The 21,614-nt window shown below is 32.7% G+C and overlaps 2 protein-coding genes across 5 annotated transcripts in view; one reads left to right on the top strand and one right to left on the bottom strand.

Annotated features, from left to right (window-relative positions):
• The window catches only part of LOC143071175 (conserved oligomeric Golgi complex subunit 1-like), a 40,501-nt gene extending 30,874 nt beyond the window's left edge, over positions 1–9,627 (top strand). For 2 of the 4 annotated variants that reach the window (XM_076245327.1, XM_076245328.1), the window contains exons 22-28: positions 254–347; positions 709–786; positions 937–1,013; positions 4,614–4,800; positions 5,345–5,476; positions 6,888–7,139; positions 7,707–9,627. In XM_076245327.1, coding sequence (XP_076101442.1) covers positions 254–347; positions 709–786; positions 937–1,013; positions 4,614–4,800; positions 5,345–5,476; positions 6,888–7,139; positions 7,707–7,859 — 973 coding nt within the window. In that variant the 3' untranslated portion in view covers positions 7,860–9,627. The remainder of the gene's footprint in view (positions 1–253; positions 348–708; positions 787–936; positions 1,014–4,613; positions 4,801–5,344; positions 5,477–6,887; positions 7,140–7,706) is intronic. The other 2 variants (XM_076245330.1, XM_076245329.1) reach the window with 2 other exon arrangements.
• Positions 9,628–13,622: 3,995 nt separating this feature from the next.
• Positions 13,623–21,499, bottom strand: LOC143070467 (uncharacterized). Its single transcript, XM_076244747.1, has 3 exons — positions 21,419–21,499; positions 18,565–18,699; positions 13,623–14,117 (listed from the first exon to the last, which is right to left on the bottom strand). Exons 1-3 carry the CDS (start codon positions 21,468–21,470, stop codon positions 13,741–13,743), a joined length of 564 nt encoding a protein of 187 aa, XP_076100862.1. The 5' UTR covers positions 21,471–21,499; the 3' UTR covers positions 13,623–13,740.
• Positions 21,500–21,614: the final 115 nt, after the last annotated feature.

Genomic DNA, 21,614 nt, shown 5'->3' with positions numbered 1-21,614 from the left:
CAGGTGTAATACGTCAATGGAAATGTAAGAAATAAGATGTTGTAAGATGGTAAAAGGTCATAGTTTAAGCTATTAATAAATTGAGATAGAAAGAAGAATTACTGAAACTGGTTTGGATTGCCAGGTATAAAAATTGTCAACCAAATACTTAAGAAGAATTATGGAGTTATTATATTAGGTATTTTATAGGTACTGATATGAATGATTCACCTCAGTGTAGTTTTTATTTCATCTCTCTATTTTGATTTAATAGAATATGGGTAGATCACCTGTCAGATGTCGTATTGAAGGAGTTCAGAGGAGGACTTGTTACAGATCAGAACTGTCATATAGTTACTAATTGTACTGTAAGTTTTAAAAGTCTTTTATTTGCATAAAACTTGCTTCTTCTCCACTTTATTCTTTGTTACAAGGTAGTATATGATTCTAAATATTGCATACATATCTTTAGCTCCTTTATTCACATTTTAAGAAGAACCAAAATTCTGTTGTGTGCAACAGCAGTTTAATCTGTCCTAGAGGAAAAAGATTATACCATTTTGAACTGAATATTGAAAGTGCAGCCTTATATGCAAGGTGAAAATCTTTTTTAAAAAAAAAAGGGATAATAATTTTATAATATTGATTTATTTACTTTGCTAGAATAATTTTATTTCCATTCTGCTATTAAATTTAAGATTTATTTATTACATATTATATCATTTGTAGAGATGGGATGAAGTTGATATACAAGAGGAAACAGAAGATGGAAAAAAGATAAAGTCTAAAATTAGTGTTCCAATGCAGGTAGGATTTTCATATACTAGTACACTTTAGATGTTATTGAAAAAAAGATGTCTGAAGATAGTGACAACCTCTAAGAAATTTTTTGACATGGGTAAGGCATGAAAAAGTAAAATTGTGACTTGGTTTCTTTACATTATTTATTTTTTTCAGCCATCTTGGTATGTACAGGGATTGGTGTTCACATTATGTCAAGAAATAAACAGAGTGGGAGGCCATGCTGTTACAAGGTAATCATAGAGTAATAAAACAAATATGTTGTAATTTGTTGGTAAATCCTGTACATTGATATACTGGAATCATATCACAATACATAAGATGAATCAATCTAATGTCATATACTTACCACAGTGTTATTAAAAACCCTGTGGAAACATATTTTTCATGGGTGGGTCTTTTATAGATGACCATACGGTATGGATTTTTCTCATTGTTGAAGGCTGAATGGTTGCCTTAAATTGCTAAAATCCACTTCATTTGAATTTTAGTGGATAGCTGTCACATTTGCAGTCATATCACATCTCCCAATTTCTATAGTATAAATTCAACAGCTTCTATGTTCTATGTTGTATACTGTTATTTATCTTTTGCTCCTTTTTTAGCTCACCTGGCCCGAAGGGCCAAGTGAGCTTTTTCCATCACTTTGCGTCCGTCGTCCTGCGTCCGTCGTCGTCCGTCGTCGTCCTGCGTCCGTCGTCGTTAACTTTTACAAAAATCTTCTCCTCTGAAACTACTAAGCCAAATTTAATCAAACTTGGCCACAATCATCATTGGGGTATCTAGTTTAAAAAATGTGTCCGGTGACCCCGCCAACCAACCAAGATGGCCGCCATGGCTAAAAATAGAACATAGGGGTAAAATGCAGTTTTTGGCTTATAACTCAAAAACCAAAGCATTTAGAGCAAATCTGACATGGGGTAAAATTGTTTATCAGGTCAAGATCTATCTGCCCAGAAATTTTCAGATGAATCGGACAACCCGTTGATGGGTTGCTGCCCCTGAATTGGTAATTTTATGGAAATTTTGCTGTTTTTGGTTATTATCTTGAATATTATTATAGATAGAGATAAACTGTAAACAGCAATAATGTTCAGCAAAGTAAGATTTACAAATAAGTCAACATGACCGAAATGGTCAGTTGACCCCTTAAGGAGTTATTGCCCTTTATAGTCAATTTTTAACCATTTTTCGTAAATCTTAGTAATCTTTTACAAAAATCTTCTCCTCTGAAACTACTGGGCTAAATTAATCCAAACTTGGACACAATCATCTTTGGCGTATGTAGTTTAAAAAATGTGTCCGGTGACCCGGCCATCCAACCAAGATGGCTGCCACGGCTAAATATAGGACATAGGGGTAAAATGCAGTTTTTGGCTTATAACTCAAAAATCAAAGCATTTAGAGCAAATCTGACACGGGTAAAATTGTTTATCAGGTCAAGATCTATCTGCCCAGAAATTTTCAGATGAATCGGACAACCCGTTGATGGGTTGCTGCCCCTGAATTGGTAATTTTATGGAAATTTTGCTGTTTTTGGTTATTATCTTAAATATTATTATAGATAGAGATAAACTGTAAACAGCAATAATGTTCAGCAAAGTAAGATTTACAAATAAGTCAACATGACCGAAATGGTCAGTTGACCCCTTAAGGAGTTATTGCCCTTTATAGTCAATTTTTAACCATTTTTCGTAAATCTTAGTAATCTTTTACAAAAATCTTCTCCTCTGAAACTACTGGGCTAAATTAATCCAAACTTGGCCACAATCATCTGGGGGGTATCTAGTTTAAAAAATGTGTCTGGTGACCCGGCCAACCATCCAAGATGGCCGCCACGGCTAAAAATAGAACATAGGGGTAATATGCAGTTTTTGGCTTATAACTCAAAAACCAAAGCATTTAGAGGAAATCTGACATGGAGTAGAATTGTTAAACAGGTGAAGATCTATCTGCTCTAAAATTTTCAGATGAATCGGATAACCCGTTGTTGGGTTGCTGCCCCTGAATTAGTAATTTTAAGGAAATTTTGCTGTTTTTGGTTATTATCTTGAATATTATTATAGATAGAGATAAACAGTAAACAGCAATAATGTTCAGCAAAGTAAGATTTACAAATAAGTCAACATGACTGAAATGGTCAGTTGACCCCTTTAAGAGTTATTGCCCTTTATAGTCAATTTTTAACCATTTTTCGTAAATCTTAGTAATATTTTACAAAAATCTTCTCCTCTGAAACTACTGGGCCAAATTAATCCAAACTTGGCCACAATCATCTTTTGGGTTAGCATTTTGAAAAATGTGTCCGGTAACCTGGCCATCAAACCAAGGTGGCCGCCATGGCTAAAAATAGAACATGGGGTAAAATGCAGTTTTTGGCTTATAACTCAAAACTCAAAGCATTTAGAACAAATCTGACATGGGGTAAAATTGTTTATCAGTTCAAGATCTATCTGCCCTCAAATGTTCAGATGAATCGGACAACCCGTTGTTGGGTTGCTGGCCCTGAATTAGTAATTTTAAGGAAATTTTTCTTTTTTTGGTTATTATCATGAATATTATTATAGACAGAGATAAACTGTAAACAGCAATAATGTTCACCAAAGTAAGATTTACAAATAAGTCAACATGACTGAAATGGTCAGTTGACCCCTTTAGGAGTTATTGCCCTCTATAGTCAATTTTTAACCATTTTTCGTAAATCTTAGTAATCTTTTACAAAAATCTTCTCCTCTGAAACTACTGGGCCAAATTAATCCAAACTTGGCCACAATCATCTTTTGGGTTAGTAGTTTGAAAAATGTGTCCGGTGACCCGGCCATCCAACCAAGATGGCCGCTATGGCTAAAAATAGAACATGGGGTAAAATGCAGTTTTTGGCTTATAACTCAAAACCCAAAGCATTTAGAGCAAATCTGACATGGGGTAAAATTGTTTATCAGGTCAACATTTATCTGCTCTGAAATTTTTAGATGAATCGAACAACCCGTTGTTGGGTTGCTGACCCTGAATTGTTAGTTTTAAGGAAATTTTGCTGTTTTTGGTCATTATCTTGAATATTATTATTGATAGAGATAAACTGTAAACAACAATAATGTTCAGCAAAGTAAGATTTACAAATTAGTCAACATGACCGAAATGGTCAATTGACCCCCTTAGGAGTTATTGTTCTTTATAGTCAATTTTTAACAATTTTCATAAAATTTGTAAATTTTTACTAACATTTTCCACTGAAACTAATGGGCCAAGTTCATTATAGATAGAGATAATTTTAAGCAGCAAGAATGTTCAGTAAAGTAAGATGTACAAACACATCACCATCACCAAAACACAATTTTGTCATGAATCCATCTGCTTCCTTTAATATTCACATAGACCAAGGTGAGCGACACAGGCTCTTTAGAGCCTCTAGTTCGTTTTTTGCCATTGCGTTGTCAGCTTATTTTTACTATTAAATTTCCCTTTGGTATCTTTCTTCACTTTTGAAAAAGGACCTTTACTTTCAATTCATCTTAAAATAACCAAAATTTGGTGAAAGTATTTCCAGTTCCTTGTAGTACACCATTTTTTTTTTTATTTATTACATTAATTTTGTGGATTTCCAAATAAACTCATACTCGGACTATGTGATACTTATCCTTGATTCTTCTAAACTCCTTAATTGTACACATTTCTTTTATCATAGGCTTTTTTTCAAGTACTGTTTTTCACCTTTTTCAGAGTTCTTTGCCGAAACATTGATTTTTTTTGGTCATAAGTCTTAGTGTAGTATCACCTATTGTTTGTGTGAATTTTATAAAAGATGATATTTATATATACATTTTTTATTTCAGGTCTATTTTACAAAAGCTTGTAAACAAAGTATCAGATGAAATGAAGGACAATTATTTAGAGATTATACATAATAGTAAAAATCCTAAAACAAAAGGTTATGTCCCTTTACCACAACAGAGGGCGCTACAGTTATTGTTTGATGTTAGATTTGTTTTGTCTATATTCCCAAGGAAGGAAGATTCAAAGGTATGGGAAATACATTAATTATTAGACATGTTTTAATGAATAGTTGAACAGTTGAAATAATGAACAGAAATGAGATAGGAGATACAAGAGCAGAATCAGAATTCATAATTAAGTCAAAGAGTGACTGACACAATCAGTGAATAATGATAAAAATGATAATGGCAAAAAGACAAAAAACAAACAGCAAAGACAACAGTTTACAACTGCCGCATAAAAAAAACCAAAAGACGGAGCCAACAAAAACCCTACAAAAAAACAGGGGTCACCACTGGTGCAGAGGGTGAAACACCTGTTTCTCAAATTTATAATTTCGATACAGTTTATACTTTTAGTCATATTATAATACAATGTGCATAATTTTCATCTAAATTAATGAGTTTTGTATGTTAGACAGTTTATAAAGACAAATTGACAGACAATACATGATTCTCATGTCTTAAAAATTTAGCTCTGTTTTTTTTACCTTTTTGGATACATTTGTTTAGCCAGTTGCTTGTATGTCCATTTTGATGTCTGTTCTTAACTCTGAGTTGTTTAATTTCAGGAAAATAAACTTTATCAACAAAGAATGCATCAGATTATAGAAGGATTAGAAGAAAAGATTGATCCCTTTGATTTGGATGTCTTTACTCCATATATACAATCTCATTTATTGAAACAGGCTCAAAGATCTGCAGTATGTTACTTTTTATTATTCAGTATTTGATAAATTAGAAAAATGGGGTTGATTCAGTGATACACCAATTAAGCAGGAACAGTATCCATGTAACAGCTGAAGGGTCACAAATCAAGATAGGACACCCTCAGGATTTAAAAGGCTGTAAATTACATCAGCAAATGATACAATTAAGTGGATAAATGGTATATTTTTAAAAGTTCTGACATTAAGGATGTTCTTGAGTGAAAATAAGAATTTAAAATTTATATAATAAGTGCAGTTGTTAAGGAACAATGTAAGCTAAAAGTATTAATAGGATATGCAGCTCCTTTTTGATATATTTAACTTTTTATGGCCCCGCAAAGAAGTTGTCGGTGCCATATAGTTTTTACCCTTGTCCGAAATTCCGTAATTCCAAAATTCCGTAATTCCGAAATTCCGTAATTCCATCATTCTGTCATTCCGCAACAAACCATTATACAGATTTTTTTTCTAATTGCCTTAAGATATTGGGCTGATTTTTGGTATGTGAGTTAACCATGATGAGTTACAGATCAAGTTTAAGTTTCCTTCCGCTCCGCTAATATCTGCTGAAATTACGGGCTATGGACTTTGATAATTATTGAAAATCACAGTTATAAGGATTTTTTTTCTATACGCCTCCAGATTTTGAGCTGATTTTTTAAATGTGAGACTACCATCATGTTTGTGTCCACATGTGTCATTGAAATTGCAGATTTTTCAACTTTTTGGGACGGGGCCATTCGTGTCGCTTTGACACATCTAGTTTTGTAAATGGTGGGGAAAGGCTGACTTGGACTTATACCTTGTATTTGTATTATTTGGGTCTCAAATCGAAAGAAAAGAATTCTAAACTCTGCTTAAAATTTTAGTAAATAACCTTTATGAGCTTTTAAAGTCATATTTGGAAAGAAAATTGGGTGTTATATATGTGGCAAAATATTCAACTTGGTATTGTAGGGAAAAAACAAGGAGTCCAAACATTTGATACAAAGTCCTAAACCTGACCTAAGTGCATCCTAATATGTAACTGTGGGATATTCTTGATTTGATGAAATTTACATGCATTTCTAAAACACACTTATCTGCATTTGAATATAGAAAAAAATATACATTTAGCATGATTAAAACCCAGTGCTAAGCTTTTGCTACCTACTGAAAAATCTTTCTTGAAGAATGCTAACTAGTAACATATTTGTTTAGGGGCCAGCAGAAGGACTCCTCCCGGTGTGGGCGTTTCTTACTGCATTGAAGACCCATTGGTGGCCTTCAGCTGTTGTCTACTCTTTGATCGGGTTGTTGTCTCTTTGACACATTCCCCATTTCCATTCTCAATTTTAGTTGACCGATGTAATTTTAAAAATATTTGTAGTATTTGGTATATATTTTTGAAATTATTTTTTTCCAGGTATTGTATGGTCTAGTAACCAATATAGATAGATTAAGTATGTATGGAGGAGGAAGAACAACATCAAGTCAACAAGAACAACATAATGTATTACCCTTGACTGTTTGTCAGAACAGATTTACACTATTGCCACTGAGTACACAACCCTCAAGGTCATCACTTCCACAACCAGTGTTAAAACAACCATTACAAAAGGTCAGTATGTCAAGGTCATCACTGCCACAACCAGTGTTAAAACAACCATTACAAAAGGTCAGTATGACAGTGTTATCACTATCACAACTCTCAAGGTCATCACTGCCACAATCAGTGTTAAAACAAACATTACAAAAGGTCAGTATAGCAATGTTATTACTGTTACAATCCTGGAGGTCATTACTGCCACAACCAGTGTTAAAACAATCATTACAAAAGGTCAAATCTTCAAAAAAGGAAGGATAAAGATCATTAGAGAAACAAATTCCACCACTATAAGTCGTGTATTATGATATTTCTCCACTCTCAACAGTTTAATTTCAATTATTTAGAAAGCTGGGCAAGCCTCGCTTTTTGAATATTAAAATATCGTAACACACTTGTTGTAGTTGTGGAATCTATATATCTTACATGTTCCATTGTTCAACAATCCAAATTACAAATGTATTCTAAAAAACTTCTTACTTTACAATTGACAATTGTTTTCACTACAGAGAAATTATTCTGTTAATAATAATAAAACACATAGAGGCAAAACAGTACCAGTTTTTTTTTAAGAAAAGGGTTTATCCTAAAATTTAATCTGTTATATCAAATATATAAATATTTTATTGTTTCATACAGCCCATTGATTCTGGAAGAAGTTTAACAGAGACAGCGGCAGCAGTTCTTCCTCAATCCTCCCTACAAAGTGACATGACCAGTTCATTGTTCAGTAAAGTGGGCAGTATGAGCAGTATGTCAGACATATCTAACTGGTTCAAAGGATCAAAATAAATCATATGATGTGAAAAAAATGCAGTTTGAAGGTACACACCCATGTAATATTGACTCAATCATTTACTAAGGGAAATGTATTACTATTACTTGCCTGTTACCCTGATAAAAAAAATATGTATTTGATAAATAGGAATAAGGTATTTTGGGATTTATTCTATGCAGGATTCAAAAATAATTCCCTGAAATTTCCACTATATATGAGAAGCCACCAATCTTTGCATTTAAGTTCAGATGAATGATAATGGGTCCAGTAAAATATCATAAGATGAAACATATGAATCAGTCCTATATAGATCCAAGTTTTTGATAATCTTAATACTGAATTATACATCAGAAGGGGATATAGTGCTTATAATTTCTAAACCTCTTTTTTGAGTGTAAGAAAATTATGCAACTTTGAGAAAACAGCCATGAAACAAGCTAGACAAGAAGCTTATAATGAAATGGTGGTAAATGACAAATATATTTTTTTTAACTTGCATTTAATTTGTTGATTTGTTTTCAGTAGAACGATTGGCAATGTACAATACATTCAAGAATAGAATTTTGATATAATATGCAGATCTATATTGCAATTGTTTATTGAAGTTACCAAAATTCAACTAGTGCTTGATCCTTAAAGAAGCTCCCCAATATTTAAATTCATAAATTCATGCTTATCTTAGTTGTTTTAGAAATTTTGTTGTAAACAAAATAATATACTTGTTGATATTTGTTTTATATTTAATATAAGAAACCATTGTAATTGCAGTTGTAGCATAACAATGTATTCATTGGTTGTTATAACAATGAATTCTGTAGCAAGAGCGGTTTTATACTGTGGATTCATTTATTTTCGTGGGTATCAATTTTCGTGGATAGAGAAAAAAAGACGTTTCGTGGTATACATAAATTCATGGATCGCTGATTACAAAAAAAAATTCAGATACGTAATTCGTGGATTTCTTTTTGATTTAGGATATCATATAACCTCCTTGGTTTGGTCAATAATGAAACAAACAAAAAAGAAGGAATTCATTGAAAAAGTTTTGAATTGTCAAAATCCTCGCTTGGTCATTCTAGGTTAAAGTGTTCATTGATAACTGCTATTACAATAATGGACAGAGACAACTAATTATTTGTTTGTTTTACAATTTATAAATTCTTGTCGGAATTCTATAAGGCATTCAAAACTTTATGATTGAAAGCTCATTTCCCTAATCACGATGTAATAAACAGTCATATAAGTATAAGGTGTGAAAATAAATGTTCCTGTCATAAATAATATTACCTACGGGCAATATCCCCGTACTTAATCCTATTGATTTTAAATCACTAGTAACCAAACTATGACACGATAATTAACAACTTGCAGTTATTTTCCATGAACAGTTTTAATCAATTTTAGAAAGTAAATTATCACTGATATTCGATATATTTATTATTGATTTAATTAAAATGTTTGTATCTTCTTTCAATAAAAAAACACGTGTTATGTTACAATGTTTATCGCTAGTCAACACTATACTAGAACTGTATAACATAACCGGAAATAAACATCTGACTCCATACACATTTCTCGGGATTATTCTTCGTTGAATTCTTAAATTCGTGGTTTGCTGTGACCCACGAAACCCACGAAAATTGGTATACCACGAATAAAAATGAATCCACAGTATACAATCTTTGTCAATGAGATTTATCTATGTTATTTTATAACTATTTTAATTTATAATGAAGCTATTTATTGTTTGTTATTGGGGAAATAAAATGATAAGAATTGTGATTGTATTGTTCCTTTATATCATCTTGCAGAAAATATCTGTAAAGTCATTATATCATTCAAAAGATTTTCTAGGGCAATGGACATACAAACAGGATGCAGCCATGTTAGCTACTAAATTTTATATTCACTGAAATACATTTCTAAATAATTCTCAAGTCCTTGTACATGTGTAAAAAGTAAAATACCAAAATTACTGAACTCCAAGGAAAATTCAAAATGGAAAGTCCTTCATCAAATGGCAAAATGAAAAACTCAAACAGATCAAACAAATGAAAAAAAATATCATATTCCTGACTTGGTACAGACATGTTCTTATGAAGAGACTGGTGGATAAACACTGGTTTTATAGCTAGCTAAACCTGTCATTTGTATGACAGTCACATAGAGTTCTATTATGTTGACAACAATGTGTAAGCAAAATAAATTTTGGTTTTATTTTTAGAGAAGTGAGTTAAAGCTTTTATGTCTTCAGTTTTGTCAATTTGCTGACTTATTATTATTAGGAAAGCTTTTTGATATGATACCTCCAGGATTGATAACTGCCTTGGTGAGAAATCAATCAGCCTTTATTGGAATGTCCCATCCTCTTATAACGCCAAATATAGTGACTAAGTTGTTCAATACACAATTCTTGCCCTCATTATAATGTTTAAAATAGAAAAGATAGATTTGATAATTTAAAAATTCAGCACCACATGAGGTATTTACCCCAATGAGGCACAGGATCCTGTTCCTTTTGAATTTAATGTGATTTCCTTCATTTTTTGTCTCGCTTGGAAGAAATAAAGGCACCAGTAGTATACCGCTGTTCAAAAGTCATAAATCGATTGAGAGAAAACAAATCTGTGTTACAAACTAAAACCAAGAAAAACACATCAACTATAAGAGGAATACAACAAAACAAAAACAAAAACAAATGACAATGATTATACAGAGAAACGAACTATTCAAAGAAAGTGAGACTGAGGTGGCTGTTTCCAGAAGCAGAAAGGGTGTGCTAGCACCAACACTATAATAGTTTGTAATTAAGTCAGTGAATGGGGAGTGATAGGTCAGTAATTTTTGGTATGCAGTTGTATAAGCTTTGACACATCTCATTTCCATGGAGATATTTGTCCTTGCGTCCTCAGTCATGGTGTACGGACTTAGAATGTTTTGAATTGTTAATATTTTAAAGTTTGTGAGTAAATCCGTTGATATGTCAATGATGTTTTTTGAACTATTGTAGTTGTTTAAGCATTTGCAAGTGGTGTTTCTATAGAAATATTATGACTCTACTCAATCATCAATGTTCGTTGACCGTTGAACTTGGACATAGTTGACACAATAAAATGTGTGATTAGGTTACTTTAAAGGTAACAACTCATTATAAGTCGATGGTATTTTGTAAGCTGTCTTAAAGCTTTTAGCTTTTCTCATTGCCATATATGTTCTTTGACCATGGCCCTTCAGTCATGGTTCATTGACTTTTAATGTATAGCATAGTTTACCTAATTTAAAATAATGTCATTTTAATTTTAAAATTTGCATTATACTATCAAAATAACAAAAAAAAGAGACATATCTCTGGGTCAACAGTTTATTGTTTGTAACCTAGATTTACTCTCCTGAATATTTTTACAAGATTTGAACATTGGTAATCTACTTCCTCCTTAATCAGAATTATTAAAGGCACCTGCTACGGTTACATGGAAATGTAACAATAATAAAAATATTATTGTTACATTGGAGACTAATTGCCGGAATGCAAAGTTGGGTAAGGAACCGATTAATTACGAATGTAACAATAATTATTGAGGCTACGGTTACATATCGTTATTGTTACATGAAAAACAGCAATGTACGCTAGATTTATTAAACTTAAATCTTCTATATAGTTTTGTTGCTTAATTCATTCATGTCTATTAAATAATACTTGTTATAATAATAAATATTATTATTCAACAAATGGTGTTTAAATAGTTTTAGGTATTAATGGATTTTATGTTCTTAAAGATACTACTTCAAATTAGTAGTGCCAAAGGCGAAAAATATAGTTCAATGGTTTGTTGTTGAAAACTCGGGCTGAGAAAACTGTTCACTTTTTAGTATTTAACTGCACACCTACTCGTATTACTGTCATTATACTTTGAACAAAAGATGAAGAGATTCCTATTAGCAATTTTGTTTGGGTGAAAAATTTAAAACTTGCATGGGATGCGTTTGAAACGAAACTGAAACAATAACAAGACACAAATTTCATACAGCTATACAAACGCACTTACCAAAAATTGATACATCAAAAGCAAAGTTTGCTAACTGTGAACTTCTGTATACATGTATAAAATTGAGAATGGAAATGGGGAATGTGTCAAAGCGACAACAACCCGAACATAGAGCAGACAACAACCGATGGTCACCAATGGGTTTTCAATGTAGCGAGAAACTCCCGCACCCGTCGGAGGCGTCCTTCAGCTGGCCCCTAAACAAATATGTATACTAGTTCAGTGATAATGGACGTCATACTAAACTCCGAATTATACACAAGAAACTAACAATAAAAAATCATACAAGACTAACAAAGGCAATGCAAAGGCTCCTGACTTGAGAAAGGCGCAAAATTGCGGCGGGGTTAAACATGTTTATGAGATCTCAACCTTCCCCTATACTTCTAGCCAATGTAGAAAAAACAAACGCACAACACTACACATAGTAAAACTCAGTTTAAGAGATGTCCGAGTCCGATTTCAGAATCCATGGAGGACGTACTATAAAAAAAAAATCAAAAAATTGTATGTTATACTTGTATGTATTGTAAATATAAGATAATGTCTTAAACTTTTATTATTTAGTACATATTACTAGTCCCATCGAACATTGCTGTTTTTCATGTAACAATAACGCTATGTAACCGTAGCCTCAATAATTATTGTTACATTCGTAATTAATCGGTTCCTTATCCAACCATGCATTCCGGTATTTAGTCCCCAATGTAACAATAATATTTGTATTATTATATTTCCATGTAAACGTAGCCAGTGCCATTATTAAACGTGTTGTTTTCATTTTTTTTTACATCACTTAGTCGATACCTCTGCTGGTGGACTATCAGTCCCCGAGGGTATCATCAGCTCAGTAGTCAGTATTTCGGTACTGACATGATTTTTAACAAACTTCACTAAAATTGTCCGTTTATAAATTTTGAAATTGTTAAGAAACTATAAATAAATATAGCATACGCTAAAAATGTATTACACTGGGATACCATATGGCGTATTTTGTTAAAAGTATACAAAAAGGTAAAACATGCTGAACAGAGGAACAAGCTTAAGTGATCAGTATGCTGGTCTTTCTCATTGACAACATATTTGTTGAACTTGGAGGTAGACTTTTACAAGAAATGGTCGGCATTCTTATGGGAACGAATTGTTCGCCAGTCCTTGCCGACCTCTTATTTTCATATGAATCAAAGTTCCTTTAGACACTTTTCAAAACCAAAAAGATCAAAGAAGCCAGGTTATTTATTTTTTGTAAATTCTTTTTTTTTATCGTTTTGTCAGATCGTTTTGATATATGAGTTTGAATATTTCGGTTGGAATCTCAAAAGCTGAATGATTTCATAAGACTTAATAACTAGCAAAAAAATTCAGTTCATTGCTAGAGAAAGGAAATATCAGTACAAGTGATTTATATCAAGTTCTGTTTACATGCATATCAATTATCGTTAAAACGGGAAGGCCATAAATACAGTGTCAACTCGATTCTCTTCATTTTTTTTTATATCCCCTTAAATACTAATAAAAAAAAATAATATACATATTGTTTTGTGAAGTATGTGGTGTATTAGCAGGCTACAAAGATTATAAATTACAAAAATCATGAAGTTATTTTTAAATCAATTTCTCATTAATGGTACTCATCTCTACAAGTTATTTCGATTTAATAAAAAATGAAATAACTAAAAATTGATAAATGTTTACAAGTAATGATAAAAAAAAATGGAAAAGTAAGAAAAATTAAAGTTCGTATTGAATTCATATACTAGTAAATAGTTTTCAACTATCACCTAGAATATAAAGGCTGGACATGATTATCTTTCAAAAGCAAAAAGCGTTTATCTAGATTTTTTTATGTTCATCTTTCCATGTATTGCTGGCCCTTATTTTTGGAATACTTTTCATAAAAGGAAATCAAATCCACCAGCAATGGTACAAAGAATACCAGACTTATAACAACCACTGCCGCTGTGTATCCAAAGATGCTGGACGAAACTCTATCATCAGAAGCACATGTTAGTTTCCTTCGATAAGAACTGATGTCGTCTTTCTGAATTTTGTAGAGATACGTGTCTGGGTCACTTTGAATGGTAACGTAACTTATAACATGACACTTCATAACAGGACAAGTAAGTGCTGTTCCATTTGGATGAATATATGTCGAAGTTGTCTCTTGAATAGCGATGTTCTGATTTGTATGTAGAGTGACTCCATATAAGCATTGAATGGAGGAACCTGTAGTTGAAAAAAAATTAGATTATGAGTTTTATGATCAATAACATTTAAAAAAAATCAGGTTTATAATTTTGTACATTAGACGTGCGGTAATATCTACAAAAAACACTGTCGCCCAAATAAAAAAAATTACCACATTATGCACATAGCTGGAGAGCATTGATGATACTTAATTCAAAAAGATTGTTTTCCAAAGATAGACAAAGATGGTTATATAAACATCATTTTAATGCAGGGTTCACACATTGCCGATTAATGCTCCCGTTTGAGATCAGACAGCGATACGACACGAAAAGTGAAAAAGTCGGATTACTATCCTCAATTATCTGGAATGTCCGACAGTAAGGTGCGTCCCGTAACATTCGGGAAAACTCAACCGATTTTGTATAGTCGGATTACAATCGTGTCTATGTCGTGACAGATTCTGCTGTATCAGATCAAAATCCTAACAATGTTCTGTGTATTCTGGACGGTATCCTGTGGAACGGGAATGATCTGGAGAAATTTTTTATGGCTGGTTTTCTGCCGATTGAGTCCAGATTGATCCAGATCTTGTCGATTGCGAACCGTTTTTTCCGATACCGTTCCGGAACAGTCCCGTTATTAATACGAAATTCGTCAATGATACCCACGTCTATATATATATATATGTCGTGACAGATTCTGCTGTATCGGATCAAAATCCTAACAATGTTCTGTGTATTCTGGACCGTATACTGTGGAACGGGAATGATCTTGAGAAATTTTTTATCGCTGTTTTTCTGCCGATTGAGTCCAGATTGCATCCAGATTTTGTCGATTGCGAACCGTTTTTTCCGAAACCGTTCCGGAATAGTCCCGTTATTAATACGAAATTCGTCAATGATACCCACGTCAAAGTCCCGACAATTACAGAATACAATACGACCGAGACCAGACAAAGCCGTTTGCAATGCGATAGAGCGGACCGTGATAGGATTATGTTCCGACAGTACCTGATCATCCCGAGTATGCCGACAGTCTTCGAACAGATAACTTCCGTCAGCGTCGGCTCACTGTCTGGTCACTGTCTGATCTCTGTCGGATTACATTCGGTAGGATCGGGACGCAGTCGTGACAGACTCGGTCGAATTTTACCAGGCGAAAGATACAAATTGGATTAGAAGCGGATTGAGAACGGGTTTATCGGGATAAATTCGCATGGAAACGGTTGAATATCGACGCTTCTTGAACAATATCTTATTGTTGTCGTGATTAAATTATTTGTTTTACAAATTTAAATTATAGTTTGAATTTACATCTACGATTCACAGGATCTTGATCAGACTTTTGACAAATTTTAATCGGGAACGGTCCTGTCAAGGACGGCAGTAAAAATCGTGAGTGTGTGACCCCGGCTTAAGAGAAGCAAAATATACCAAAGGCACATTCTAACTCATGTAGGTGTATAAGAAAGGATTGTTTGCATCTTATCTATGTGTTTTTCCTCGTGCAATTTATATCATTTAGCATAGCTTTGTTACAATGTAACGTTGCGTCGTTTGTTTTCTCTTATTTTTGAGTGTAAATTGACATTGCGATAAGACGTGTCACGGTACTTGTCTATCCCAAATTCATGTATTTGGTTTTGATGTTATATTTGTTATTCTCGTGGGATTTTGTCTGATGCTTGGTCCGTTTCTGTGTGTGTTAGTTACATTGTAATGTTATGTCGTTGTTCTCCTCTTATATTTATGCGTTTCCCTCAGTTTTGGTTTGTTACCCCGATTTTGTTTTTTGTCCATGGATTTATGAGTTTGAACAGCGGTATACTACTGTTGCCTTTATTTGGAAACTTTTTAATCAAAAGTATCGACTCCAAGGAAAATTCAAACAGGAAAGTCCTGTATCAAATGGCAAAATCAAAAACTCATACACACCAAACAACTGGAAAACAACTGTATCGAGGACATTATAATCATTTTGAATTAACCGCTTTTGATTCTGGTTGATGTTATGCAATATGTAAGTAATCGCTATTGATTCTGGTTGATGTAATGCAATATGTAAGTAACCGCTTTTGATTCTGGTTGATGTAATGCAATATGTAAGTAATCGCTATTGATTCTGGTTGATGTAATGCAATATGTTTGATACCTACTTTGTTTTATTATACAACGCTAAACATTGAATGCCATGTTTTATAATTCACGTCTAAATTCACTTGTGCTAAGTCACAGTAAAAATGTACATACCAAACATACCAACACAACGACAGCATTCAACAATAGAACGGTCCAGACCATGTTCTTTTCTGGGAATGATAAATATTGCTCGTTCTATTAAGAACAATTTGTTATTAAAGGACGACTTCAATTACAATAAATGACAGACGTGATGATTTTTCAATTGTCAAATTGCAATTTTCCAGCAGAAACAACGTCACTGTTTCATCGTTAGGCGTCTTCAGATATCAACTGATTCGTTACCTCGTAAATATGCATACTATATGGGCTGCATGAGCAGTGGTTTGCAAAAAAGTAAAACATGCTTCACCGAGGAACAAGTGATCAGTTTGCTGGAGTTTCTTACTGACAACATATTTGTTGAAATTGGATATAGACTTTTTCAACAAATTGTCGGCATTCCTATGGGAACGATCTTTTCGCCTCTTCTTGCCAAATTCAACTGATTTTCATATGTCGGAGTTCCTTTAAACACTGGTCAAAAACAAGAAGATCAAAGAAGCAATACAAGTCATTTAATTTCCCATTCAGATAGATTGATGGTGTTCTTTCCATTTACAATTCAAACTTTTCTGATTGGGTTCTATTAATATATATCCCCAGAACTGGAAATTAAAGAAAGAATAAACACGACTTCCTCCGCCTCATTTTAGACTTACATATCGAATTTGACATACACAGTTATCTAAATACCAGAATTTATGACAAACGAGAGGATTTTGATTTTAAAATCATTTAATTTCCCCTACCTTTGGGTCCTCAATGCTCTTCAACTTTTTTTTTTGTGGCTTTCTTACTAGTGGCACTGATGAGTCTTGTGTAGATGAAACGTACGGCTGACGTATCAAATTATAAGCATGGTACCTTTGATAACTATAACTATTCATAGCAATATACCAACTTCACATGTATCTGGGATATATATACATTTCCCAAACTTATTCGGTATTCAAGTACTTGCAGCTGCTACTTAGACTATGAAAAGCGTCCCAAGTGTTTGAACAGAAAGTTGATGAACCAGGGTATGTCAAAGAACGTCACGTCCTTTTTCTAAAAAAACACCATGGGTACCTTGTTTACAAATATTCCGTTTCAACTTTACAAATAATATACGATGATCTTGGGGTATAGATTCTGGGTACTGACGTTGTTTATCATCTTAAAACCAGTTGAAGTATTCTTTTATCTGCATTTTTTATATATTTCTATAACTGATTAGTCTGGGCATATCTATTTGTTTGTAACTGTTTACAAAACTTTTCTACTTGAGGAATTACCTTAGTAGTATTTGGCAAAATTTTTGGAATTTTTGGTCCTCAATGCTCTTCAACTTCGTAATTTATTTGGCCTTTTTAAATTTGTTTTATTCGAGCGTCACTGATGAGTCTTTTGTAGACGAAACGCGAGTCTGGCGCAATTATTTTATTTCAATCCTGGTATCTTTGATGAGTTTATTTACAACCACTCGGTCGATGCAACTAGCTGCTGATGGAGTTTTTATTCTCGGGTATTAACAGCTCAGTAGTCCGCACCCCTGTGTTGACCTGAATTATCATTGAGATGGTCATAATTATAAATTAACTGTTTACAAAACTTTGAATAATTTTTGAAATACTGAGGCTTTTTTTCATAAGGAAAAGAAATCATGGAAATGTAGGCAAATAAAGAGTAAACTATTCATGATGTCTTTGATTTCACTGGTTATGGACTTCGGTGCTTTCATATATATTTTTCTCCCAGTCAGTTTGGAATGGGTATAAACAATCAATGCTTAAAGAATCGTTCTTCAGTTTTTATGTAGAGTTCAGACTTAAAACCAAATGAAAATAATTATCTGGTAGGAGCAATAATACGACATGATTATTATATAATGCAGAATAGCAAAATCCACCTGTATATTTTTCCAAAAAGGTGTTTGTACTTAAAGCATCTTAGGTATGCCTTAATTTATCAAAGGGGACTTTAAGAAAGGTATCTCATAAATACTTGGTTATGAGCTGATGACCCTCGGGGACTAGCAATCCAGTGGTAGTATTGACCCAATATTAGATAATGGAAATAACACTTTGACATGTTCAACGCATGTTTTTAAGCTTGATTAGTAACGCACATACTTAAAGCATTAAAGCATATGATGTATAAATCTTAAATACTTGCGAAACTATAAAACCAAGCGGGATTTAAAAATAATCTAAAACCGAAAGACAATTTCGTCTCCGGAATTTAAAGGATTGTAGAATTACCTGATGTTTGTGGTGGATTTGTTGTGGTGTCAGCATTATCAGGTACAGTTAACTGAGTTGTGGTGACGTCAGCTTCTGTAGATTCCTTTGTTGTTGTTGTGCTATCTGTTGTTTTGCTTTCTGTGTAAACTGATACTAAAATTATATCGAGCTGGATTTTGCATTATCATTCTTTTATTCTACAAACTATACAGATCTGATATGCACTTACTAGTATCAATCGTTATTAATCACATTTTATTTAAATTGCATATGGTATGTTAATTGGTTTTAAAAAAAAGAAAGATACCAAAGAGATATTCAAACCCATAAGTCGAAAACAGTACCTTGGCTAGAAACAACACAAAACACAACATTAAAAACTAGTAATGAGCACTACGAACCCTTCAAAACCCTTGGGTATTGGCAGGTGCCCTAGAAGTGTAAGCAGATCTTGCTCCCAATCAATACCAGTCGGTCAGGTAAACTTTTTTACACTGTAACTTAAGCGATTGTGAAAATTTGAAACAGAAACACGTTGTTCATGTTATTGGAAAGAAAAGACAGTTATCGATATATTAATGATATGATATGAAATATAAAGAAATAAAATGCACAAGGAACAACTCTAAACACTTTAAAACCAAGGGTAATACGGACCATTTTAAACTATGAGTTACTATTTTCTGGTTACCCCGTTATAATAATTCGGTAAACAAGATGTTGATGAGCGATAGATGTGTAAAGACTTTACAGTTTACATGCCGATTTTGCCAAAACAAGTTCTTAAATGGCCAGCAGACATGAAAGTCGTGGTGCTCCTGTTATAATTTGTTGATGAGTTACATCCAGTGATTAGGCAATATACATCAGCGGATTGGTAATATCTCTTGACACACCGTTATGATCCTACTCAAAATACAAAACTGGTTGCTCTTAATTTTTTCTTATTGATGTGGCCTTTAAAGAGGTTGATGGCAGACTTTTTGTCGTCCTTGATCAATTCTATTCAAATTTTTTCACCTTGATTGTCTTATTTTGTTTCAGACTTTGGGCGATTTATAACTAGTCAAATGGTCTTGATGCTTGTCCGCTATGGAAGGCCTTTTCAGTTCTAGATATCTTTGCTGGTTAAATATGTGTTTTATTGCTGTTTGTTGTTTATGTTCATTAATTTATATCACAATTTAAACTGAAATTCATATCAGCTTCATTGTTAAAATAATCCACTATGTCCCTCCTTACCTTTCTAAATATGTTATCTGTTTATATGATAATAACTAATGTTATTTGCATCGTAACAGGCGTTTATAGGTTAAGATTACCTAATGTTGTTTATATTGTAACAGACTTTTATAGGATACGATTACATAATGTTATTTACATCGTAACAGAAGTATTAAAGGTTAAGATTAACAAATGTTATTTGCATCGTAACAGAAGTTTAGAGGATAAGATTGCCGAATGTTGTTTGCATCGTAACAGAAGTTTAGAGAATAAGATTACCGAATGTTGTTTGCATCGTAATAGAAGTTTAGAGGATAAGATTACCTAATGTTATTTGCATCGTAATAGAAGTTTAGAGGATAAGATTACCTAATGTTATTTGCATCATAACAGAAGTTTGGAGGATAAGATTACCTAATGTTATTTGCATCGTAACAGAATTTAGAGGTTAAGATTACCTACAAACAACATCATAACAGAAGTTTAGAGGATAAGATTACTTAATGTTATTTGCATCATAACAGAAGTTAAGAGGTTATTTGCATCATAACAGAAGTTTAGAGGATAAGATTACCTAATGTTATTTGCATCGTAATATAAATTTAGAGAATAAGATTACCTAATGTAATTTGCATCGTAATAGAAGTTTAGAGGATAAGATTACCTAATGTTATTTGCATCGTAATAGAAGTTTAGAGGATAAGATTACCTAATGTTATTTGCATCATAACAGAAGTTTAGAGGATAAGATTACCTAATGTTATTTGCATCGTAATATAAATTTAGAGAATAAGATTACCTAATGTAATTTGCATCGTAATAGAAGTTTAGAGGTTAAGATTACTTAATGTTATTTGCATCATAACAGAAGTTAAGGGGATAAGATTACCTACAAACAACATCATAACAGAAGTTTAGAGGATAAGATTACCTAATGTTATTTGAATCATTGCAGAAGTTTAGAGGATAAGATTACCTAATGTTATTTGAATCATTGCAGAAGTTTAGAGGATAAGATTACCTAATGTTATTTGAATCATTGCAGAAGTTTAGAGGATGAGATTACCTAATGTTATTTGAATCATTGCAGAAGTTTAGAGGATAAGATTACCTAATGTTATTTGAATCATTGCAGAAGTTTAGAGGATAAGATTACCTAATGTTATTTGAATCATTGCAGAAGTTTAGAGGATAAGATTACCTAATGTTATTTGCATTATAACAGAAGTTTAGAGGATAAGATTACCTAATGTAATTTTCATCGGAATAGAAGTTTAGAGAATAAGATTACCTAATGTTATTTGCATCATTGCAGAAGTTTAGAGGATACGATTACCTAATGGTATTTGAATCATTGCAGAAGTTTAGAGGATAAGATTACCTAATGTTATTTGCATCATAACAGAAGTTTAGAGGATAAGATTACCTAATGTTATTTGAATCATTGCAGAAGTTTAGAGGATAAGATTACCTAATGTTATTTGAATCATTGCAGAAGTTTAGAGGATAAGATTACCTAATGTTATTTGCATCGTAATAGAAGTTTAGAGGATAAGATTACCTAATGTTATTTGCATCATAACAGACGTTTAGAGGATAAGATTACCTAAAAACAACATCCTAACAGACGTTTAGAGGATAAGATTACCTAATGGTGTTTGTGGTTGAGATGTTGTTGTTTCAGCTTCTGTAGATCCCATCGTTGTTGTGAGAGTAGTTGTGGTTTGGATTTCTGTGGGAAAAAAAACAAAAAAAAACCATATTTTATATTTTGACATTCTTGTTAAATGCAAATTCTATTCGAGTAAACAGTAAGGAATAAAATTAACCAGTATCCATTGCTT

The sequence above is a fragment of the Mytilus galloprovincialis genome, chromosome 4, assembly GCF_965363235.1.
Source record: "Mytilus galloprovincialis chromosome 4, xbMytGall1.hap1.1, whole genome shotgun sequence".
Lineage (NCBI taxonomy): Eukaryota > Metazoa > Mollusca > Bivalvia > Mytilida > Mytilidae > Mytilus > Mytilus galloprovincialis.
This window is presented reverse-complemented; position numbering and strand designations above follow the sequence as displayed.

Excerpts from the sequence above, each read along its gene's own strand:
- LOC143070467 (XM_076244747.1), bottom strand. The coding sequence starts at position 21,470 with ATGGGATCTACAGAAGCTGAAACAACAACATCTCAACCACAAACACCA. Across the intron at positions 18,700-21,418 it reads TCAACCACAAACACCATTAG|TATCAGTTTACACAGAAAGC; the intron begins GTAATCTTATCC and ends ATATAATTTTAG. Across the intron at positions 14,118-18,564 it reads AAATCCACCACAAACATCAG|GTTCCTCCATTCAATGCTTA; the intron begins GTAATTCTACAA and ends TTTCAACTACAG.